At 36.6% G+C, this 22856-nt stretch overlaps 1 protein-coding gene across 8 annotated transcripts in view; it reads left to right on the top strand.

Annotated features, from left to right (window-relative positions):
- Positions 1-17182, top strand: part of KDM6A (lysine demethylase 6A) — a 158802-nt gene extending 141620 nt beyond the window's left edge. For 3 of the 8 annotated variants that reach the window (XM_062599581.1, XM_062599564.1, XM_062599549.1), the window contains 7 exons: positions 3487-3635; positions 4629-4743; positions 6866-7053; positions 8330-8471; positions 13255-13381; positions 14146-14316; positions 16692-17182. In XM_062599581.1, the coding sequence (XP_062455565.1) occupies positions 3487-3635; positions 4629-4743; positions 6866-7053; positions 8330-8471; positions 13255-13381; positions 14146-14316; positions 16692-16721 (922 nt within the window). In that variant the 3' untranslated portion in view covers positions 16722-17182. The other 5 variants (XM_062599574.1, XM_062599557.1, XM_062599532.1 and 2 more) reach the window with 3 other exon arrangements.
- The last annotated feature ends 5674 nt before the right edge of the window (positions 17183-22856 follow it).

The raw sequence follows: 22856 nt of genomic DNA, 5'->3' as shown, positions 1-22856 counted from the left end.
GTACAGGGCTGATAACTCATCTTTGTTCTCTCTTACCTCAATCAAATGTTACTGCTGGTGCCTTTCAACAAAAGACTCCTGTATCTTTGTGCATATAGCTGTTAACCTGTTACTGAAATTGTTTGATGCCTTCTAATACAAAATTCTGACTTTGGTCACTTACGCATTTGAGAAATTTTAATATGGGGAAAATTTTCCATGATAGATGCTTGCCCTGGTTAAGGGAAAATGCATTGTTTTTGTAGAACCTAACCTTTTTAAGTCATAGTTTTGAAGAAAAACTAATATGCTAGCTTGGGTGGTCTAGGTCTTGAAATTTTGTGATAGTGTATGCCATTTGCCTGTGGCCTAAAATAACCAAGGAATAAGGCCTTAAAAACACTTCTCAGATTCTGTATCTACTTGGTGAAGTTAACAGCTAAAAGCTGAGAATGTTTAGCACTTGCTGAAAACTTCACAGTTCTTACGATTCACACTCTTGGTAAGAGTGTATGTACTGTCTCACGAAGCAGTAGCACATGCTCCCTGTCCTCATGACTTAGATGAATGAATTGTCCGCAGAGTGACTGAATGTTTTCCAGTCCAGGGTAATGGATCTTCAGAACACAGATTTTCTTCTTAGTTGTTGTTTTATAGCTCCTTTAAGCTACTGCAGAGCCACTGAATGAGAGATTAGAATACTGAATGAATACTTTCTCCTATTCTGTCAAGAATCCCATTGTTGATATCTGCATAGTGTAGAAAAAAATATTTAGTATAAATGCAAGGGAGATAAGAGTCAGAATGCGAAAGATTGTATTGGGCCATGTTGAATGAGACTTAACGGGAGTGAAAAAAAAAGAAAGCCTATTTAGGATTTGGATGGAAAAAATGGGCTAATTTTAGTTAGTTGGAAAAGTGGAAGTCTGGGTTCTAAAGTCAATGTGGAAACAAGAGGGTAAGACTGGGGAGTTGTATGAGCAGCTAGGCTGAATGGATGAGGAAGATGAGGTGCTGCATCTTTCTTGCGGAACAGATCCTATAAGAATAGAAGGGGTCTTAACTGAGACTATATACAATGCCTCAGGCAGAGAAAAAAAAGTAGAAACTACATTAAGTGTATTTTGCAGAACTTGTCTTTCATTTTATTCTTATCACAAAGTGACCTTGGACTGCATTTATACAGAAGGAAGAGGAAGCCTTTATGTGTATTTCTGAGTTTTGTCTGGACCCATATGGAGCTTGCCATGCATAATCTTGCAGCGTTCATTTTAAATGATGAGAGTTACTAGCTGGTTCTTACTGGTAGTCTAATTTTATTAATTTTTACCCATTCATGAGAGATTTTCAATACTGAATAGGCTGGTATAGCAAGTTACTGTTAATGGCTAGATGTTCACAGTTGTTCTTGATGCTATTATGAAAGCAGAAGGATTCTAGGAAGTGTCATGGTAAAGGAGAGGGGATTGAATAACCATAAATATGAGAAGGGCTAGGAGACCAAGAGCTATATAACATATCTCAGTTCATAGGCAAGTGAGCTCAAGCTTGAATCAGTCTACATTACACGTGAATTTAGGCCAGAACTGGGACAAGCTGAAAAAGAAGTAACACTGCATCTATCAGATTCTATCTGATTATTGCAAAACAAGCTATTTTGATTTTAAAGCAATTTTAAAATGAAGTAATTTTCTAATTTATATTTATTTCCAACTTTCATCTGTTCAGACTTTAAGAATTTGAGTTGCTGTTGCAGTATGATATTTCTGGAAAATTAATGCATGCTTCTCAGTAGTCAATGAATCCATTGGTAACCCCACTTCTAGTTGCAACCTCCATTTCTACAGTTAAATTGTTACCTCTAAGCTTTAAAATATTGCTGTGAATCTCTCTCACCCTAAAATCTCTTTTCAAACTTTTTCTTCCAGCATCTTTACTTTTTCTTTCTAGTCCTTATTCTAATACATTCCCTTTGTTTCATTCTGATAAATTATTTTCATACAACATTAATTGCTTTTTGCAAAACAGCACATTAAATCTTTTCCCAGAACTTTCCTAGGAATTTTTTTTTTTGTCCGTTTGTTCCCACTCTCATTCTATTTCCATTTTCTCTGAGTGCTTGCTTCTCTGTTCACAAACAGGTTTCAGAATATATACCAGATACCAGACTGATAAATACTGGTGGTTAAGTCATGATTCCTTTCCCTGAACAATAAAAGTGTAGTGAATAAGTATAAAATAGAGTATTCTTTACACTATGGATATTTCCATGAGGTCAAGAAGCATTTCAGAAAAATGTTAAGAAGTATTATAAATAATTTTGAGAGCACCTTCTGACTACTAATATTTTTTTATTTGATTCAGACTCTAGTTAGCATTTATTTCCATAACATGTCCAGTATGCCTAGGCTGAGAGCCCCTCCAACTGCAATACAAAAATTCTGATCTGCCCCAATAATCAAGGCAGAATGGGAAGTATGGATTGTTTAAATGCTGTGAACTTTAGTGATAGAGTCACTGAAATATCAGTGTTTCTGCTTAAATATGATTAGAGACTGTACTAAAGTATTGATGTTCTTTTTTTCCTAAATAAATTTCCATCTGTTGATACAAAACCATTGCTAATAAATTAACACTCAGAGGCAAGCCTTCAGAGGAGCTATTTTAACTTTACCTGAAGCATAATTGGTCTGCAGCTTGTAGGGAACTGGATTTTGCTACTCTAGACTGTTCACATCACATTCCAGATAAATGTCAGGCCTTCTGACCTGCAGTCTTTACTTTAGCTACAAAACTATCTTTCCCCTCAATTGTCCTCTCAGATTATATGATTGCATTTGGTAATATTTTAAAATCAAAAGAGTAACACAGGTATTTGAGTGACATTATTACTTTCCAGACTTGAATGTTCAGGGAATTTTGATTTTGGAGATCTGTTTTCATTAATACGGGTATTCAGTTTCATAGCACGTGTGTGTGTTTGCATTTGTGTGTGTGTGTTTGTGTGCGCGCGTGCGTGTTTAACTTCATTCTTAGTCGCAGTAATTTTATCCACAGGTTAAGGTATGTCTAGATAGTCTTTTTGGCAAATGTCATATCATTGTATCATTTGGCTCTTGAAAGCAAAGTTAACATAGTTTCTGACTAGCTTAGAGTGTAGGGAGAGTGAACTTGTATGTTTCCTTACAAAGATGTATCCTGAGATGTAAACTGTAAACATAAATTTCTAGTAATATAACACCAGAACAGACAGCCCTGAGTTCAATTAGGTCATCATGTCTGTTACTTTACAATTAAATGAAAGGAATGTTGAATTTCTGTAACTGTCAAGTAAGGATGTTGTATTGTCTGAAGTTCCCTCTTAAGCGATGCTAAGTTATGTAATAGTAGTTTGCCTGCTCCTTTATCACATACGCTAACAATCTTTTTGCATACTGTTTCCATTTCCCCTACCTCTTTTAGGAATTTTTGGGATTCACAGTTTATCGATTTGCTATTTTGCTGCAGGTGGAAGTTGCAACTCCATGAACTGACAAAACTTCCTGCTTTTGTACGTGTGGTATCAGCAGGAAATCTTCTAAGCCACGTTGGTCATACCATCCTGGGAATGAACACAGTGCAGTTGTACATGAAGGTTCCAGGAAGCAGGACACCAGGTGAGTATCTCTTTCTGTGCAAAAAATCAAGTTCTGCCATTGTGGTTTCAGTTTAACTGCGCTGTAGATTTTGCTTCTTTCATAGCGTGCACAAGCATGATGCATATTCAGTATTTTCTAATTTACTGTTTAACTGAATTCTGCATGTGCGAAGTACTAGATTGTCCCATCATGGAAATTTCTGGACTTCTGCAGTGCTAGGTATTTACCACAGAAATTTCTTTGATATAATACTTCATTCTGTAAGGGGAAAAAGATGACAGGTTCATGTACTTGGAGCATATCTGTATTTTGCATGCCTTGAAAGTTTTTATAGGCTTCCAAGTAGATCTTGTATATTCATAGAAATAGTATACTTTTACTTTCTAGATTCTGAATTGACTGAGGATAAAATTTAACCCTCCCTAATGAATAGTGCTGTGTTAGGGCACTGGACTAGGACATGGGAGATCTGGGCTAAATTCCAGGTCCTGTTTGTAGTGAAGCATGACTTTGGACAATTCCATTAGGGATTATGGTTTAGTTTTCCAGCTGTCAAAAGAAGATAAAGTTCTGGTATTTTTACACTGATTTTGAAAGCTCTTTGGGACAGATCTTCTTACCACTTGTCTATTCAGTTTGTGAAGTCATGAAGTTTTGCTCGTGGCTGGGACTGTCAAGAAAAAAATCAAAATCTAAGCTTGAACTTCTCAAAACATTTATTTCTACAAAGAAGCTGCTGCATTATTGGTCAGATTTATAAGATAGGTATTTTTAACTTTTAATTTTCCACAAACTAACAAAAGTGGAATTCTCTTGTCTCCAGTAGCTTATTTGCATTTCTTAACACTGAAGTCTCTGAACAGTGTATATAGGTGACATACATGACTATGTGCATATTTAAAATGCAGTGTAATCTTTTTTCAATAATTATAACTTAATTTACATTTTCATAGAATTATTTTGATAAAATAAGCCTGACAAAAAGTATGTTTCTTCTTTTGTAAATTTCAGGTCATCAAGAAAATAACAACTTTTGCTCAGTAAATATAAATATTGGTCCAGGTGACTGTGAATGGTTTGTTGTTCCTGAAAGCTACTGGGGTGTCATGAATGACTTCTGCGAAAAGTAAGCAGGACATGCTACTGTTTTCTATTTTTATCAAGTGTTCTATGCATTTCTCAAACCTGAGGGGAAAAGTACTCACTGAGAGTGCTGTAACAGGACATTATTTTATGGTTTCCCCATGTAATGAGAAAAGTCTTAGTAATCCAACGTTTATACAGAATTACAGCGTTTGTGCAGCATGCAGAGTCTTGAATTGCCTTGGATGCTCTGTGATGGCTTTGCTCTCAAAAACTAACAGTAGATATATTATTTGTTCTTTGAAAGAGAACATGGGAATGAAGATAATATAATAAGGAATGAATGGTAGAAAGTGCTCCTCTAGGTTCAAGATTCAAATTTGTATTTACTATGTCAAGGGAGATCAAAAGTTAGTGCAAGCATAGACTGTCTGCTACCAACATGCATTATATGGCACCAATCCAATTTTTCTATTAGGAACATTTCCGCTTTAGAAAATACATTGTAGTCCTTAATGGTTATCTAGGTACTTTATCATGCAAATGAAAACTGGCCATTTACTTTTACCAAAAGGTGGTCCTTACATTGTGATTTTAAGGCTGTTGCAGTAAAAAGTGATGGAGCAAAGTTTGGGGGAGTGAGGATAAAGGGGGTAAGAGTGATGGAATAAAGTATTTTCCTGGTGATCTATATTGTTAATTTTTATTATGATTAATGTACATGTTGTATACACAAGACATTGGTATTTTGACATGTTTGTATGCTGCATCTAGTGAGAGAATTTAGTTTGCACGCAGACCCCATGAGGTATCTGTCATAGTATACCTGGCAGCTGTCATAGCTAGGTGCAGTGACCATTAGAAAGTACTGAGCCAGCTCCAGGATCAGAATCCCTGATGAGAGGCAATGGGAACAAACTGAAACACAAGAAATTTCACTTGAACACAAGAGAACACTTCTTTACTGTGAGGATGGTTGAACACTGGAACAGGTTGCCCAGAGAGGTTGTGAAGTCTCCATCCTTGGAGATGTTCAGTACCTGACTGGACAAGGTCCTGGGCAACCTGCTCTAGCTGACCCTGCTTGAGCAAAGAGTTGGACCAGACGACCTCCAGAGGTGCCTTCCAACCACAACTATTTTGTGATTATGTAAGGTTTTTTTTTTATTTAGATTGCCAAGTTAAAAATTACCCAAACTCTCAACTTTTCTTAATAAGTTTTCCAGAGCTCTGCAAATTCTTTTCAGTCCCTCTCTCAGCTTTTTGCCTATCTGCTGACAACTGTTTTTGTTTCATCCACTTTTTCAAAGGTTACCCACTCTTGAAATTCTAATTCTGTTAATGCATTTGTAATGTCTCTGATGATGACATGCCTTTTGCCCCCGTGGCACTGTCCTTCAGAGGGTAACAGAGAAACTAAGGACTTGCTGCCCTCATAAACCAGAGTGTCTAGTGGAGGCACTGAATGGTCTACGATCTCTCAAGATGCAGTATAAAAACAGTCTAAAATGTAGGATAAGGAAGGGAGGGAATTACGTATTTTGCATAACCAGAATTGAGGATTCAGGAACTCATGATGAGGAAATAGATACGGATGCCTTTGCTCATGTTTCTCAGGAGGGGCTGAACATAGCATAAACCTGTACATAACAATTAAAATAGTGCCAACAGGTTGCTTGTTGTGTGGATAAGCTTCATGTACTGTGAACTAGCAGCATGGATGCATATTTAGCACTATTCAAAACAGAAAGCACTTTAAAGAGCTATATGGCATATCTTTATAAAGTAAGTTACTTAGGTTAAAACAGAAGCATTCTGCAACAGTGCCACTGTAGGTTTCATCAAAAATTTCACTACCTCAGTATTAATATTACTGGAAAATTCAAGAGAAAACGGAACATACCTGAAAGCCATAAACTCACTTCACACAGGCTGCCAGATGAGTAAGTGTTTTAATATATTGGAGAATATAATACATGGGATTATGATCAGAAATTTTAGAGATGAAACTTTTCTTTTGACCAATCCTCCAGGGTCACTGATTAGATGCAGAAAACATTTTTATGATGGTGATCAGTTGTGTACAGGTAATTTCACTGAAGTATTGACCACTAATATATATCCACTGGTAAATGCTAAAGCCTTCCTTTTTCCTATTATTTCAGGAACAATATGAATTTCCTGATGGGATCTTGGTGGCCGAACCTGGAGGATCTGTATGAAGCCAATGTCCCAGTTTATAGGTTTATTCAAAGACCAGGGGATTTGGTGTGGATTAATGCTGGCACTGTTCATTGGGTTCAAGCTATTGGCTGGTGCAATAACATCGCTTGGAATGTCGGCCCTCTTACAGGTATGGATGAATCGTGTATTATATGTTGCAATAAATAATTCTTTACTATTATTTTGTGTATGGCATAGAGCCTGCAATTGCTTATTGATTTTGACATATTTTACTAGATAAAAGTGAATGTGTGGTGTTTTAAAACATTCTGAAACTTTAAATAAATTAATAGGTAAGAAGTGAAAGCAATAAGAGTGTAGTATTTGAATGATTCTATTTAATGAATTTTCTAAATTAACAATTTTGTAACAAAGAGTAGCAAAATAAAATGTGGTAGATGAATTGATGAACACTGTCTTGTAGGCCAGTTCCTTAACTTTCTCTTCAAAAACTTGTTTTACCCAGCATATTGAGCTGTAGGTTGCACACATGTTGAGGACTTGACCAGTCTAATTTTCCAGGACAATCAATGTCTCATCACTGTTTAGTAAGAGCATCAGAAAATGCAAATCATTGTAAAATTATTTTGTTCAGAAAGAAATATTAGCTGAATTACTGTCTTTCTAATTAAAGCTAATAATAAGATGGAGCTAGGTTTTTTACTACTGCTCTAGAAGTCTTTAGTTTTTAAGCATGGCTTAGGAAGATTTTTAGCTAATGCAAGAAGGGAAAATGTAGCAGCCAAAAAAGGAGGAGTACTTCAAAAAAAACTGTTTTCTTAAATAGCTTAAGGCATATTTTTGTTTCATTATAGTTCAATGAATAGTGTATCTCAAGGTTTATAGGATTAACTGATACAGAGCTAACGCATTCAGAAATGGTAAATTTTGCAAAACATTTAAAAAGTCAGAGGTCACTAAGACTGCTTAATGAAAAATGTGGCTCATTATAACATATCTCTTCAAATGCAGTCTTTCTTCTTTAGGCATATTAAATACCATAGCACTGTAAAATTATGATAATGGGTAGAGGGAGGTGCAAATGTAGATTTGTTTTTTAATTTGAAATTTTTGAAAATTTATAATTTAAATAACCCTTTTCTTTAAGTATTGTTCTCTGTTCACCTTAGAAATCAAGCACTTGTCAGTGGCTTTTTAGTTTTATGGATAGTTGCTATTATGCTGTGGTATTGTGTGTTCTTGTAGCATCTCAAATAGAATAAATACAAGTTTTAAAATAAATTTTATAGAACTTAAATGTAGTTACGATGACTGGATCATACGGAATGCAGTTTAAGCTAGCACTAAAAAGTATAGATTTTGAATATAGTTAAATTATTTTTAGAAACAACTGCTACCTGATTGTTAACATGACTAATGTTTTCTGTAATTTTGTTTTTGTATAGCCTGTCAATACAAATTGGCGGTGGAACGGTACGAGTGGAATAAACTGCAGAGCGTAAAGTCCATAGTACCCATGGTTCATCTTTCATGGAACATGGCTCGAAATATCAAGGTCTCAGATCCAAAGCTTTTTGAAATGATCAAGTAAGTTTTACTTGAACATTTACTGTACCATGTCTTTCTCAGCTCTTCATTGTTACTTCGACTCTCTTAATCAAACATAAAGCAATACTTAATTTGTAAATAAGACTCTTCCATTCCTGAGGAAAGAGAGGTGAACTTTCAAGCAAAAATGATTTGATGTTCCATTTTTCAAAGAATCCAGTTATACATAACATTAATTTTTATTACATTGTATTTGACATTGTTGTAACATGCTTTAGAATTATCTAATTCATATAGACTCCAGGACTGTCATTTACAGATACAATTGACTGTAGGTGAAAGAATCTGTTCAAGAACACATTCTCACCATATAAAATATCAACATAAGGTCATCAAACCAAATGTTAAATTCGGAATGAGAATGTGAAGTCATTTTTACAACAAAATTAAATATAATTTTACACTTCCAGAACCTTTATTTAGTTAAGGCTTACACACTAGCATTTGGAGAATACAGTGTAAATGTTTTAAATAAAGACAAGTAGAAACTGGAAAACTGCCTTCCTCTTGCTTTTCCTCTGAGCAGTGGGTTAACTGATGTGTGATGTGATAATGAAGTTTAGTGACATTTCTCAAACATTTTCCAAAATGCAGGATTATTCCTGATTGGGAGCATCTTTAATATCGCTTCTACAAATATAAATCGTATTGCAGCACCATTACATCTAAGTTGAGAAGTAAATGGACATTTAAGCATATCAAAGGGACAGCATAATTGTGATCTTTGGGATTTGTCTAAATCAAAGTGTAGGAATTAATTCCAAAGCAAATGATACATCATGAGAATATTGTAGTAGCAGCTCTCTCCATTTTTCTTAAACTAATAGAGCTTCAAGCTTGATCACATCTTAGTCCTCTCTAAAGGCTGGATCCACAACCGTTGAGTCCTTACATAATGCACCTTGAAATTAATGTTTAAAGAATTGGAGGGTTCACTTAGAAAAAAGGACAAAGAAAAATCATTTTTTTCACCCAGTAGGATTTATTGATAACATCTAAGAATGTCTTTTGGATATTTTTTGCAGTAGGAATTTAATTTATGCTTGAACACTTGTTGTAGAATGGGAGGATTAATGAAATGGTAAGTTTGTAAAGTCTGAGAATGTTGGAAGTTGAAGAAAGGGTTGTTTGTAGTCACTGTAAAGCTTAGATTTCGGAATGGCGTTTATGTACGAATATCTTCTTAACACTAGTTAACTAAACATTCAGGGCAAAGAAGATCTTTGTTAAAAGCTTGAGAGTCCTATTCTTTCAATTAAGCTGTTAGTGTTCATAGTTAGGGTGCCAGCTGTCATAAAACGGAAGGGAGAAACTGAGTTGTCCAGTGTTAGAAACAAGAAGAAAAGTAGGAAGGAGTGGATGACCGTAAGCTCTGGGGTTTTTTGTATTGTTTTGTTTTTAAATCGCTGTTGCAGGTTTTCTTTATACATCTGCCCAAGCCTAGAAACCATCTAATGTAGAGTTTGAAACAGCTCTAGAATGTATTTGACAAAATACAATTTTAATAATCGGGCATCTGTATTTTGCATTTGCACAAATCTTTTTGCTATGATTTAGGTTTAAAAGGGTAAAAACTTGACTGAGTGTAGCATCCTTTTCTAGGAGAAACTGTTAAAATGTTCTGAAGAAGCACAGAGGACAAAATGGTTGTTTCATATTGTCTGGCTGGCTGACAGCAGCTGAGCTTTTAGTGTGAGACACCCAAATTGTAGATGTACGTTATAAATGAGCAAAGTCACCAAGGAGTAGATGTAACTTTTACTGTTTTAGCAGTTCCTTTTTCCAGTGTACTGAAACCGCTTCTAGTTTACCTGTGTTAAGCCCTCCATCTCGGTTAGTTGTCAGCCAAATCCTAAGTCCCATAATTTGACTGCAAAAGCAAGGAAGAAGATGCTTTGATGAGCTCTAGTCTACTACATGTAGTAGCAGTAACCTGAGATAGTTAGCTACCAAGTTATTTTACTCTTCATTGTTGTCACTTCTGTGGTTAAGTTATAGCTCTAACTAGAAACATGTGTCATCAGAATGCACATACCTGCTAGTATCTGACTTGCATATTGGCCTTGTATGCCTATTAGAAATGCAGAAACCTTTATGAATCTCCTTAAGACAGGAGAATAGTTACATAATTTTCCTCCAGAACTGCTTGTCTGGAGGAATATAGAGCCAACCAGCAAGGAGCTATTGTCCATTCCTCCTAAATTTTATAAGGTGTAAAATACAGACGTTTGTGTTTGCATGTGTGTGTGTGTGTGTTTTACATACGTACATATATATAAACACTTAAGAAAGTAGTTTATGATGCAGCTGATTGAATTTCAGCATGAATAGCTGAATTTCATTTGTCATCAGAGGAAAAAAAAAAACAGGTATCAGTGCCACAGCTGTCATCTTCATGCCAAAATGGAGATCTGTATCTAAAATTATTTGTCAAAGGTATCTGAAGTGTTTAGATTGTTTGACTTCTGTCTCTTGTGTTTTTAAAAAAACACAAAAGTATAACTCCTGAAAAACTAAAAAGTAATTTGTAATTCCAATTTGAAAATAAATACAAATACATCACACTGGCTTATGTGATAGTCAGCACTACAGAGGAAATAAACTAACATGTAAGTTATAACAAGAATGCATATAAGCATTGAGAAAATTAATGATGGAATAGAATGGCAACAGGAAAAAAGTAATAAAACTAAACTTTTTTGGAAGAAATCTGAAACTTCTCTATATTTTTTAATGTGCAACCCACCACTGTCTTGCTAGATGAAGGATAAAGAGCAAAAACTGAAACTTTCTTGTGAGATGGTTTTTAAAGATTTGAAAGGAACACTAAGAATCATGAATGAGACTACAGACAGCCCACAATGTATTAAAACTTGGCTGAGGGAGGATGATCTTCAAGAATAGAATGCTAAGCAGCAAAACGCTTAATGGAAATTGAAGGGGACTTTTACAAATGCATGTGAGGGAAAGAGGAAATTTAGAGATGGTGAGAACATAGTAGTAAAGGTTTAAAAGTGAATTCTAAAAATAGTTTTATAGATGTGAAAGGCTAGGATATGGGAGAAATTATTATGCACTAAATCATGAAGGCAGATAATACATATTTCAATATCTTTAGGGAAAATAACCTATTGATAGACATAAAGATGTCAGTTTTGCATTGTCATTGGGACGGTGTCCCTACTTTTTATCTAATTTTATTGGATGTATAAATAATCAAACAGGTTATATACCACTCACAGTGTGAATCTCTGTACGCCTTTTGGGCTTCCTTTAGGCTTCCTCTACTTCAGGAAATTGTGGTATGCATCTTCAGAATTGTATTTCATATACTTTCTCCCATTCTTTGATAGCATGAAATAGTTAATGTTTACATTTTTGAGTACTGTTGCTGGGACCCTAGTTTTACCAAGGAGGAGTAATTCAGCTCCCAGCTGTTGTTTTCAGCTTTAGTTGCAAATTTGGCAAACATTGCAGTGATATTATATGTGGGTTATGTTTTGAGCAATTCTTTTCTCTTAACAATGAAGCTATAGTGATTCTTCAGTGAAGTTAGATAGTGAAGATGAACAGCCTAGGTGTTAAACATCAAGAGGAAAGTATCTCAAAGTAAGCATAAAATTCTACGAAACATTTGGAAACACATGAAAAGAATCTTTTTTTAAAAAAATAAATAATATATACATTAAATGCTTAAGGATTTAAAATAGGAGAAAGATTAAGTTGAAAGCATTTTGATAGAATTTTTGAGCACTTTATTTTCTGCCCAATATTTATACTTCCCCTGACGTTTTTCAATCTTCCTTCTGCATTTAATGGGCATGTAATGTAACAACCCTGTGGAGGAGAAAATTAAAGGCTGCAAAAGCTGCAGCTCAAATAAATAGGATAGCTGAGAGCTAATTATTATTGTAAATAACATTGTAATTTTGAAATCTGGTGACTTATTTTGCCAACTTTTTTTCCCCCCCTTTTAGGGAGTCTATGTAGCTTACACAACACTCAAGTCACATTTACTACTACAGAACACTTGTGTAACTGTAAGATTGAGAAGATTAATTTTAATTTTTTTATCATTTACAGAAGTATAGTAGGGAAATGTTGATTATAATCTAGCTAGTTTCATTTACAAAATAAGTATTAAAATTCAAATTTTTTCTATTTCTATTTTCTAATACCAATCTGTGCAATATTATTCTTTTTCCCTGTACATGGAAGAATATACTTGCTGCTGAGTTTTATTTTCACTCTGTATAAAGTGATTTCTGTCAGAACTTAGGTTTTCAGACTTTACTGGCTGATAGCTTAGTAGGGTGGAAAAAGTAATTTGGTTTGGGGAATGTTAGAACAATGTTTTGTATAGGCTATAGGCTTTTTTTCTGAACTTGACAGACCAACTTTTTGCTGATAAATTCATGATTCAAAATAAATTACATAAATTGCTTCTGAAAGCACTTTATTTTATTGAACTTAAAAGAATGTTCATCTGTTCCAGTCAAAAATAAAACATACTGACTGCTGCAGGGAAGGGGGCATTTCTGAAATGGAATAAATTTACACAAGTTCGAGGATCATGTGGTCTAACTTCTGCCTAAGTCATATATCTAGTGATACCTATTAGCCAGGTGTTTCTGAAAGCCCAAAGGAACAGGAACAGGGTCTGATGAAATCGAGGCTATTTGAATCTTGCTATGAAGTTGATAGCGAACTGGAGAGATAACTGAGTGCTAATGTAGTATCCTGATTCTGATTTTGCTTGTAGGTATTGCCTGTTAAGAACTCTCAAACAGTGTCAGACACTGAGAGAAGCTCTAATTGCTGCAGGAAAAGAGATCGTCTGGCACGGGCGAGCAAAGGACGAGCCAGCTCATTACTGTAGCATTTGTGAGGTCAGTAAAAATATGCAGCTGATTTTTTTAATATTTTAAATTAAGCTTTATTTAAATTTTGGCCTTTTGTTGTTGTTGCTATTTAAATTTTCCTTCTGCTTTTAAGTTCTATCTACTACATGCTGCAAGCACATTATGCAGTACTGTCTTGAAAGAGGTTATTATAGCAGCCCCAAAAGAGGCAGAATCTAAGTGCATTTTCTTCACAGGACATACATTTTGGTAAACGTTTTGATTCTATTTGCTGTTAGTAGTAATTTCAAAGTGCAAGATAACAGTTTTCGTGAAGCTCAAAAGAAAATTTTTCTGCCTCTGAAAATCAGTTTCTAGTTATTTTCTGACTGAGCCTCTTGGGCAGGACATCTGTGTGACTGAGTAAGCAGTAAGTAAATTATAACCTTAGTTTGCAGGAAGATTTAAAAAAAAGGAAAATCAGGTGGATTTGTTACACTCTCACCTTACTGAGTAACCACCATTGTGAAACCTGCCTTGTTAGTATTGACAAAGGCTTTCCCATAATGCTGTTTATGCGGACGTTTGAGGTGTAGTGTTAGTAGTGCTTTTAGAATGTTTCGTCTCCATGTCTGAGCCTTAGGAGGATGGAATTTCTCTGAACGAATTTGATTTTTCTCTTTGCACACACAGATTAAGGTTATAAACCTCAAACTAGGAAAGCTGGGGGTTTTTTTTGGTTTTGTTTGTTTGTTTTTTCAGCTTTTCAAGATGAGCTTGTAACAGTTTGCTTTTTGTTCCCTATCTAATAGGTGGAAGTCTTTGATCTGCTTTTTGTCACTAGTGAGAGCAATTCTCGAAAGACTTACATTGTACATTGCCAAGACTGTGCACGAAAGATAAGCACGAACCTGGAAAATTTTGTGGTGCTAGAACAGTACAAAATGGAGGACTTGATGCAAGTCTATGATCAATTTACATTAGTAAGTCAAATTAATAAGTGGGTGCCTAAATACATTATTTGTAAAGCAGTTGTAGGCAGTCTTGGTACTCCATTATATGAGTACCATGGACTTTCTGATTCAAATGGAGGTATGGGTTGTATGTGATATTTACAGAACAAAACGCTGAAGAGTCAGAATTATGTGAAAAAGTACAGTAACTTACTGCAGAGCATAACCACTGAGTTTTCAGGAAAAGTATGATGTTACAATTCATAAAGTTGTGGCTTTAAAAATCCAATAGAGATCACCTGAAGACCATAACTGGATCAGATGGAGATGGGAAGAATCAGGACAGTGAAGCTTGGAGAAACTAGCACCAGGTTCAAGAGCATCTCTAATACATTTGTTGTGGTATGAAGTCAGTATAGCAGCAGAGCATCCTACGCACTCAGACCCCCTCCTCCCCCTTCCCCACCCATCCTTTCCCAAATCAGCACTATCCCTCTGCTTAGCAAGTGGATGCTCTCAAACAGTTCTGTCTTTGGCTTGGGGCCTCCTTTGCGTTTCAATTTAAAGCAAAAAGCCTCTTTGCCATTATAGCTTTGTGCTATATATGGCAGCCTCCTGCTTTGAACTGTATCAGCACAACTGTCTTAACATTTCACCCAGGTTTCATTGTTTCAGGAAAGATGACTTGTTTTGTAATCACAGTGAGAGTGATGCTGGATTTATTTATGACAAACCTTGCTTTTCTGTCAAAGGAAACAATCACTGGACAAAGTATTACAAGAATTTCATGTTGAATTAAATGCAGCAGCCCAGAAATGGCTGTGCCTTTTGATTCATTTCCAGGTGCTCCAGAAAATGTATGTTTGGACAATAATTTCATGTAATACTAGAGTGATAAGTTGTGAGCTTTGAGCTAATGCCTCAAGGTTCAGCAGCAGAGGATGGTTGGAGTGCAGGACAGCGTTCTCTGAATTTAATTCTCTTCATTGGTTCTACAGAGCCTGAGGTGGTAGAACTTCAATTCTTACTTTTAGAAGCCCATTGTCATTCTAGTTTGGGAAATACTGCAATTTTAAGATGATGATCTATTATAGAAAAACATATAAATAAACATCTGTACTCACATACGACATCCAGTTAAGTGGAATGGGCAAGAAGGACTCTGTATGTAAAAGGGAGAGGGAAGGGGGTTTCATTGTCTGTGTTTATAACATTACTTAGGTAATTGTGATGATATAACTGTGCCTAGATCAGGGGTTCTCAGCCTGTGAGCAGTTCCCTGCCCAACCAAAACCTGTAGCTGTGGCCATCAAGGGCATTAAAAATTGTTCCATTGTGAAATTAGTGCATATTATCACTTCTTTAAAAGGGGTACAGTCTTGATTAAGAAGAGTCATAGCCTAGTGTATAATAAATAAAATGATATCTCACAGGTCTAGGAGGAGAGAAGAGCTGAGATTTGTGGCAAGTCACAGAACAAAGATGATCTCAGATAGCTAGGGTGCAGTAGAGCCAACAGAGAGATCCTGTGTTTGGGGGTAAAGTAAAGTATCAGGAGCAATTGTGGGGATCAGCTAGCATTAGTGTTTCATAGGTGGCTACCTTGGTGTGATTTGAAGTGTCTTTAAAAACTGTGAGCAGCTTTTTGGAAGAACTCTATATCATGACTCTCAGGATTGATGGGCAGGAAAGGAGAAGAAGAGGGAAGTGCCATTAAAGATTCAATATTTTGTTGATGATGCCACAAAGTGCATTATTGGGAAATGACCAAGCATCTTCTAGACCTTGTCTCCTGGAAGTAGGCAGGAATGAGAGAGACCTGGTTTCCTTCACCCTTTAGAAGCTCTGGTGCTGTTTTCCAAAGTTAAAAAAAATAAATTGGGGGGGCGGGGGGAGGGTTGTCTTCATGGCAGAGAGCCCTTTCCACAGCCGTCCTAACCCCAGGATTGCAACGTTGGTCTTTCGGTAGGGAAAAAATAATGCAGCCCATAAGGCATTTGGAGAGCCACATATGGAATCCTCCACAAGTAAACAGGTTGAGAATCCCTGTTCTAGAGTATGTAAAGATACATCTTTACAAGCCCACACAGAGCTCTTTGCTGCTACAAAAAGATTTCTTTTGGTAGCTCACACAGTATTAACTCAGATATCTGTACATTATACTCCAGACTTCAGTATAGGCAAAATCCTAATGTAAAGTAGTCATAAAATACACATTGTATTTGAACAATATGGAAAGAAAAGAAAGAAAGAAAAAAGCCAGTATCTGCTTGAAAAAGTCCTGAAGTATAAAACAGTAGTGTTTATAATTTTAAACTCTCATGCTTACTGTTTGCACAGAACTTGGTTAGACAATTGAGTTTTACACCCTTGTAGAAAAGGTAATTTAATGTTTTCTTTTCCAGGCTCCTCCATTGCCATCCTCCTCATCTTGACATTTTTTCATGGACATTAAATGAAAACTTTTCTGATATTCAGGAAGTGACCCAGTTCTGCACCACTGATTTTTGTAGCTATCCCGTAAGGCTGCTGGCTGAAAGCTGTGTCTATGCAACCTTCCAAGTGCGGAGTGTCAACCAACTGGACAGGAGAGAGCACTGCCTCCTACTCCAGAACTCAAAACAAATAAAGCTCATCCAGCTGTACTTCAAAAAAATAATTCCATGTTTTGTATATATCTGACAAAACTGGCAACGTTATACAGACTACTGACTTGAAGACCACCTCTTTTGTATTTCTCTGTTTCTGGGCTGATGAGTTGGTTTCATCCATTTTTCCCCATCAGAATTTCCCTTGGAAAAAGTACTAGCTTAGCTGGTCATTTCTTTGTAAGGTAGATAGAAATTTTAAGTCTTTCTTTGGGCAACTTCTTTTTTTTTTTTTTTTTTTTTTTTTTTTTTTTTAAATGTGAAGAGTTAGGTGATATAAATTTTTTACTGCTTTTATGTTTTTCTGTCTTGTTTTGAAACCATGACGGTTACACTTTTGGTTCCTAAATAAAATTTAAAACAATTAACAGCCAAGTCACAAAGATAAATGGGTTGCACATAGACTAAGGAATAAACTTCAGATTTGTGATTTTTGTTTCTAATCTTGATGTAAATTTACACTATTTATAAATACATATTTATTGCTTGAAAATATTTGTGAATGGAATGCTGTTATTTTTTCCAGATTACCTGCCATTGAAATTTTAAGGAGTTCTGTAATTTCAAACACTACTCCTATTACATTTTCTATATGTAAATAAAACTGCTTAGCATTGTACAGAAACTTTTATTAAAATTGTTTAATGTTTAAAGTTTTTCTATTGTTTGAGTTTTAAAAAGATTTTATGTACAGTGCCCAGTTTTTGTTCTTTTTTGAATCTGATTATATATATTTTATATATACTCTTGTGCGTGTGTATATATAATATATATATAGAAATTTGAATATAAATATGTGTATAAAGATTTAGAAACTAAATTTTTCTCATTTTAAGTTTTACATCTATGGTAGATTTGAGGTGTCTACTGTAAAGTATTGCTTACAAAAGTATGATTATTTTTAAAGAAATATATGGTATGTATCCTCAAGACACAAAATGACCTTCAGACTGGTTTATTGTTAAATTGCACTTTTTGCAATAACAGACCAATAAATAGTTGCTGCCAAATGTAGTAGTAGAAAATAAGTAATGGATAGATTTTAAAGTTCTTCAAGAAAATACTGAGTTTGACAGGAAGTTTGGCACTAGTTTTAGAGAAGGGATGAAAAAGGTGAATTTGATTTTGAGTGGGGATGGTATCTAGAATTTCAACCAAATTGCAATTTATATATTATAGTATGTTCTATTGACAATTTAAACATTAAGACTGAGTCATCTTGGTGTCATTGTTGACCCCAAAAAGGACGTTGTTTTGTGGTATTCTATTGTATTTTGACATATTTTGTAATACAGATTCACTGGTAAATTTTTCAAGCACTAGGTTTATTTAGGGCAAGTTTATAATATATCATTGTAACAGTTTGCATTTTTAATTATGGTATTTATTTTAATTTGCTCCTTTCTCATCAGCTCCTTGAAAATGCATTAAATCTAAATTTCAAAATTGATGGTTTTCTTATCCATCAGAGTTGACTGATGCATAAGGTTCTGCATCAAGCAAACAGTTTCTCATAGTTTCTCATTAGTGGGATGTGTTAGTGATTACATTGTTAAATTTTTTTGTAATCAATGTGAAGTGTTAAAGGCACAAAGCATGCTAATAGTATATTCTGAGCAAAAAGTAAGAATGGCTTCTTACATTTGTAGCTCCAAACAAAAGCTATTTAATGAAAAATCAGTACAGCTTGTCTAATGCTGTTACAGCAGTTTAACTGTAGTTACAAATGCCTTTCTCGCTAGTTCTTACAACAGTTGGACAAAAGGGTATAGAGATTAAAAAACATATGACAAACACTCTTGCTAGCAGAATATAAACTAGCAGTTAGAAAGCCAATATTTGCAGTTCTGTAAAGATGTAAGTCTCAACTCTTGATAACAAATTACAAATCATAATTTTTTTACTTATGTATTTTATGCAGTCATAAATATTGTAATCTTGACAAACCATGCTGCCACTGAAAAGCTACTCATTTACAGTAGTCTTAAACCCAAATAAAAGCAAGATAACTTACCTCAACTAATGGTAAACAAAAAGTCCTCATTTTTCAGTGCTATAAAAAAAATACTTCTAACTAGGGAAAGAGCTATTGTGTGTTACTCAGAAGGGCATTGTACCTTTCCTCCCTTTCAGAAAAGAAGATATGCCATTACCAAGGAAAAACATATTCACTACGAATAAGCAGACCCAATTAGTGGAGCATCAGCCAGAGCATCAGACATGAGACATTACTCACTCTGCATGAAGTTTTGTCATGAATTTAAATTGCTACAGGGCTTTAGTATTTTGAAGTTTTAATACTTCTTAATTACACTATGCTCCTAAAATATGGACAGTTTTGATCTATAAGCTGCTATGATTTAGAATGCTTTTGTTTCATTTTATTAAAAAAGCACAAGTTAATATTTTACCAATTGTAGTTATTATGAAGTGCTTATGCTTCTTAAGTTATGAAGCACATGGTGTAAGTGAAGCATTTGTAATCTCTGGATATTTCCAAGTGTTAACAAGGGAGGGGGGATTTCTAAGCTATATGGAGGGGACTAAATCAATCTCCAGTGAATCTCAGTCTTGTAGCCCTTGAGCTCCACAGTTCAACCATACTGCAAGTGAATCTGATTAGCATATTTGCTTATGACTAAAAATTATTGTAGTGAGCAAATCAAGTATCACTGCTTAAAAGGGTGAAAGTGGCCAAAGTGGCATTTGTTGAAAGCATTTTGAGGTCCAAGACTAATAGAAGAAAAGATGTTATTAAGACTTGAGATATATTAAGACAATAAGATACAAATGGATAAAAAGAATAGCAAAAAGTTGGATTAAAGATGAGAGAGAGTTAGAAATAAATAGCAACATTTGCCATTGAACTCTGGATCTGAGAACTGTCCTGGAGGAAAACTAGAGGAGCTTGACAACAAAAGGATCCCATATATGGGAAGAAGGATTAGCAACAAGTTTTGAGCTTAATCTAAGTTCTTTCATAAACTTACTGTATTCAACAAAGCATTTAAATTTTAAGCTTTTCTTCAGATACATAACTTGGGAGCACTATCTTCTCCTATTTTTTCAAGAAGTGAAGTTTACCAGTGCTTACATTTCAGAATTAGTGATGCTTGTAGTTCTGTAAGTAAGTAGCTAGAGATAGTGCTGGTGACAAGACTTACCCAAAAGTTCCTGAATTATACAATAAATAACTCAGTGATCCTAAAGACAGTTTCCTGAATCTGCACCTTACAAAGTTAGAAGAACTTTGTAAACAGTATTAAAATGATGTTGCCTTATTGAAATTAGTATAGCTTGCTTCAAATCATCATAGTACAGCCTAGATTCTTAAACAAATTGGTAATCCACAGTTGATGAGGTTCTGTGAGAAGAAATAGAAGTATTGATTAGCAGATGCAGGTATTTGGCTGGGATAACAGGAAAGATGTTCATCCTTAGTAGCTGCCTAGCCCCTGGAAAAGGGCTCAAGTAGAAAATTTGGGGGGAGGGGGGTAGCAAGAGGGCTTCTAAGTCTGAGCTCATCTGAGTCAAACTCTTTTTATATAGATCTGTAGCAAAGTCATGGCCCAACAAGTCAACAGCTGAGATAGTAGCAATAGCTATGTCTGGTACAGAGTAGGGAGGTTTTAGCCAGTGTAGAAACCAGACCGATGAAGGATTCCCTTTGGGAGATCAACAAGTGGTACTGTGGAAACAAAAGGAAGCATTTATTTTTTAAAAAATATAAAAATAAATTAAAAAAATAGGGGAAGGAGAGCAACCTACATAGCTGAATGTGTCACAGAGTGGGGACTAAGTGGTGAGAGTGATGGTTTACTTCAGTCTGTGGTCAAAACCAAGTAGTAGTAACTGCTTTGATTGTGACACTGCTGAGAGTGGAGGAAGAAGGGATGCAGATGATGCCCAGCCAAGAGGACTAAGGCTTCACTCTGATTTCGGTAAAGCGTTGGCTGTGAAGATGCTGGGACAGGCTAACACGAGTGGTGGGGAACACCAGAGCCGAGTCCACAGAGCTTGTATCAGCTGTGTTCAGGACTGGAGTTGAGGTGGTGTTGGGGGTCGTGTATTGCTGGTGATGGGCAGCTTTTGCATAGCAGCTGGAGACCCTGGGACATGCTTCCAGACGGTCCCTGTGGATGTGCTGCCTGCAGTCTGCTGCAGAGCCCTGGGCTATTCCCACCAGTTTCCTAGAACCTCCTGCTGTCTGTGGGCAGCGCTACTCCCTGTAGGGCCTTATGGAGAAAGGCACAGGATGCCCAGGAAGCAGCTGCTAGCAAGGCGGACGTGCAGGCACAAGCCCCACTGGGCCCCAGAGCTGCCTCATTCCAGGCAAGTAACACCTTTTCCCCCAAAAAGGAGGGACTAGAGCATCTTTGGTAACTGGAGCAAGAGTTGAGGGGGACCGATTTCCCTTTCGTCAGTGACCGGAGCTAAACAGAGCTAGAGGGATGAAGCAGATGGGGAGAATGGCCTTCACAGTGCTGGGGGCTGAGCAGACGCTGGGAGGTTAAACGCAGGCAGCACAGCCTTGCACTGTTGATCGCATCTATACAAGCAACACAGGGAATGGGGGCAAACTGAGGCTGACAGGAGTTTTTACCTGAGTCCGCAGTTTCCCTAGAGGGAATGAGCAATGCTTGGTCCCTTCCCAGGAGGCTGGGGTCTGCCGCAGCTTACAGCAAGAGTGGCCACGATAAATGTGGGAATTTGCTACTAGGAGACTGCGCACTGAAAGTTTCAAACAAGCAAGTGTGGGATATCTTTATTTACTTTGTGAGGCCATAAAAACATACCAAAGGGATGGACAAAGGGAAAAAGCACAGGGTGGGCTCAGCTTTTAGCTTCGCTATTTGGATAGCGTAGTGTCAGCATTTTACACGCAGCTGCCAGGCTACTATTGCCATGGACCTTGTTAATGTGTTTAACCGCCATAGATGCTGCACAAGCCTGGGGAATGGTAGGGTACTCTGATGTAAGCAGCGATTAGGATGGATGTGTGGAGGGTGGAGTCAGGATGGTAAAGTAGTTTGTCCTACCACTGAGCTCCTGAGGGACCATGTGTTTGGCTAGTAAAGGACAAACTTGCAGAAGCAGCGTGCTCAGATGTTCGATGTGATGCAACACCACTCATGGGTAACATGTCGCATGATTGCTCTGGGAGGTGCTAGGGAGGCATTTTCCGGCCTGGCACATAGGATATGTGCCAGGCATTTTCCATAGGCATTTTCTGGCCTGGCCCAGGATATAGGGAATGATGTGTGGTTCGGACCAAAGCTGGTGGAAAGGGAGAACAGAATCAACTGGGAAGAGGAGATGGCAATTTCAAAATAGTAAAACCTGGTCAGTGCTTAACTGAATGGGCTAATGGCAAAACGAACGGGCTAAAGCACTGACTCCTTGAACTTGTGGAGCTGGGAGGCCACTTGAAAGAATCCCACCCAAGACCAGGCATGCAGCACCGTTACTGGCGGAGCACATGGGAAAGTTTACACGCTGTATGAAAGTGCCGACTACCAAGTACACGAAAGAAACTTAAAACCAGCGAAAGAGGTGAAAAGGGCAACACAACAGAGACCTGAGTGCAGTGGCGCAGGGTGCATACGGTGACATGGGGCACCCAGGGCCTGGGCTCCAGGGCCCAGAGCTGGTACTAGGTTGCCGCTTAGAAGACTTTGACCTTCTGAGTACAAAAAAAAATGAAGCAGAACACAGAATGTTTCTGGCCCCTTCCTCTTTCATGCCCTGTAGTGCTGAACCAGCACTACACCAAGTAGCCCTTTGAGAAAACAGGAATTACCCCATGGTGGTGGTCAGGCATGTCTGGCTACTTTGGGTTTTTTTGGCTGCTGCTGGAATTTTAATCTGTTCAGCATTAAGTTATGGAAAGATTTTTTTTTGTTTGGTTGTTTTTGTTTTTTT

This window comes from Rhea pennata, chromosome 1 (assembly GCF_028389875.1).
Source record: "Rhea pennata isolate bPtePen1 chromosome 1, bPtePen1.pri, whole genome shotgun sequence".
NCBI lineage: Eukaryota > Metazoa > Chordata > Aves > Rheiformes > Rheidae > Rhea > Rhea pennata.
This window is presented reverse-complemented; position numbering and strand designations above follow the sequence as displayed.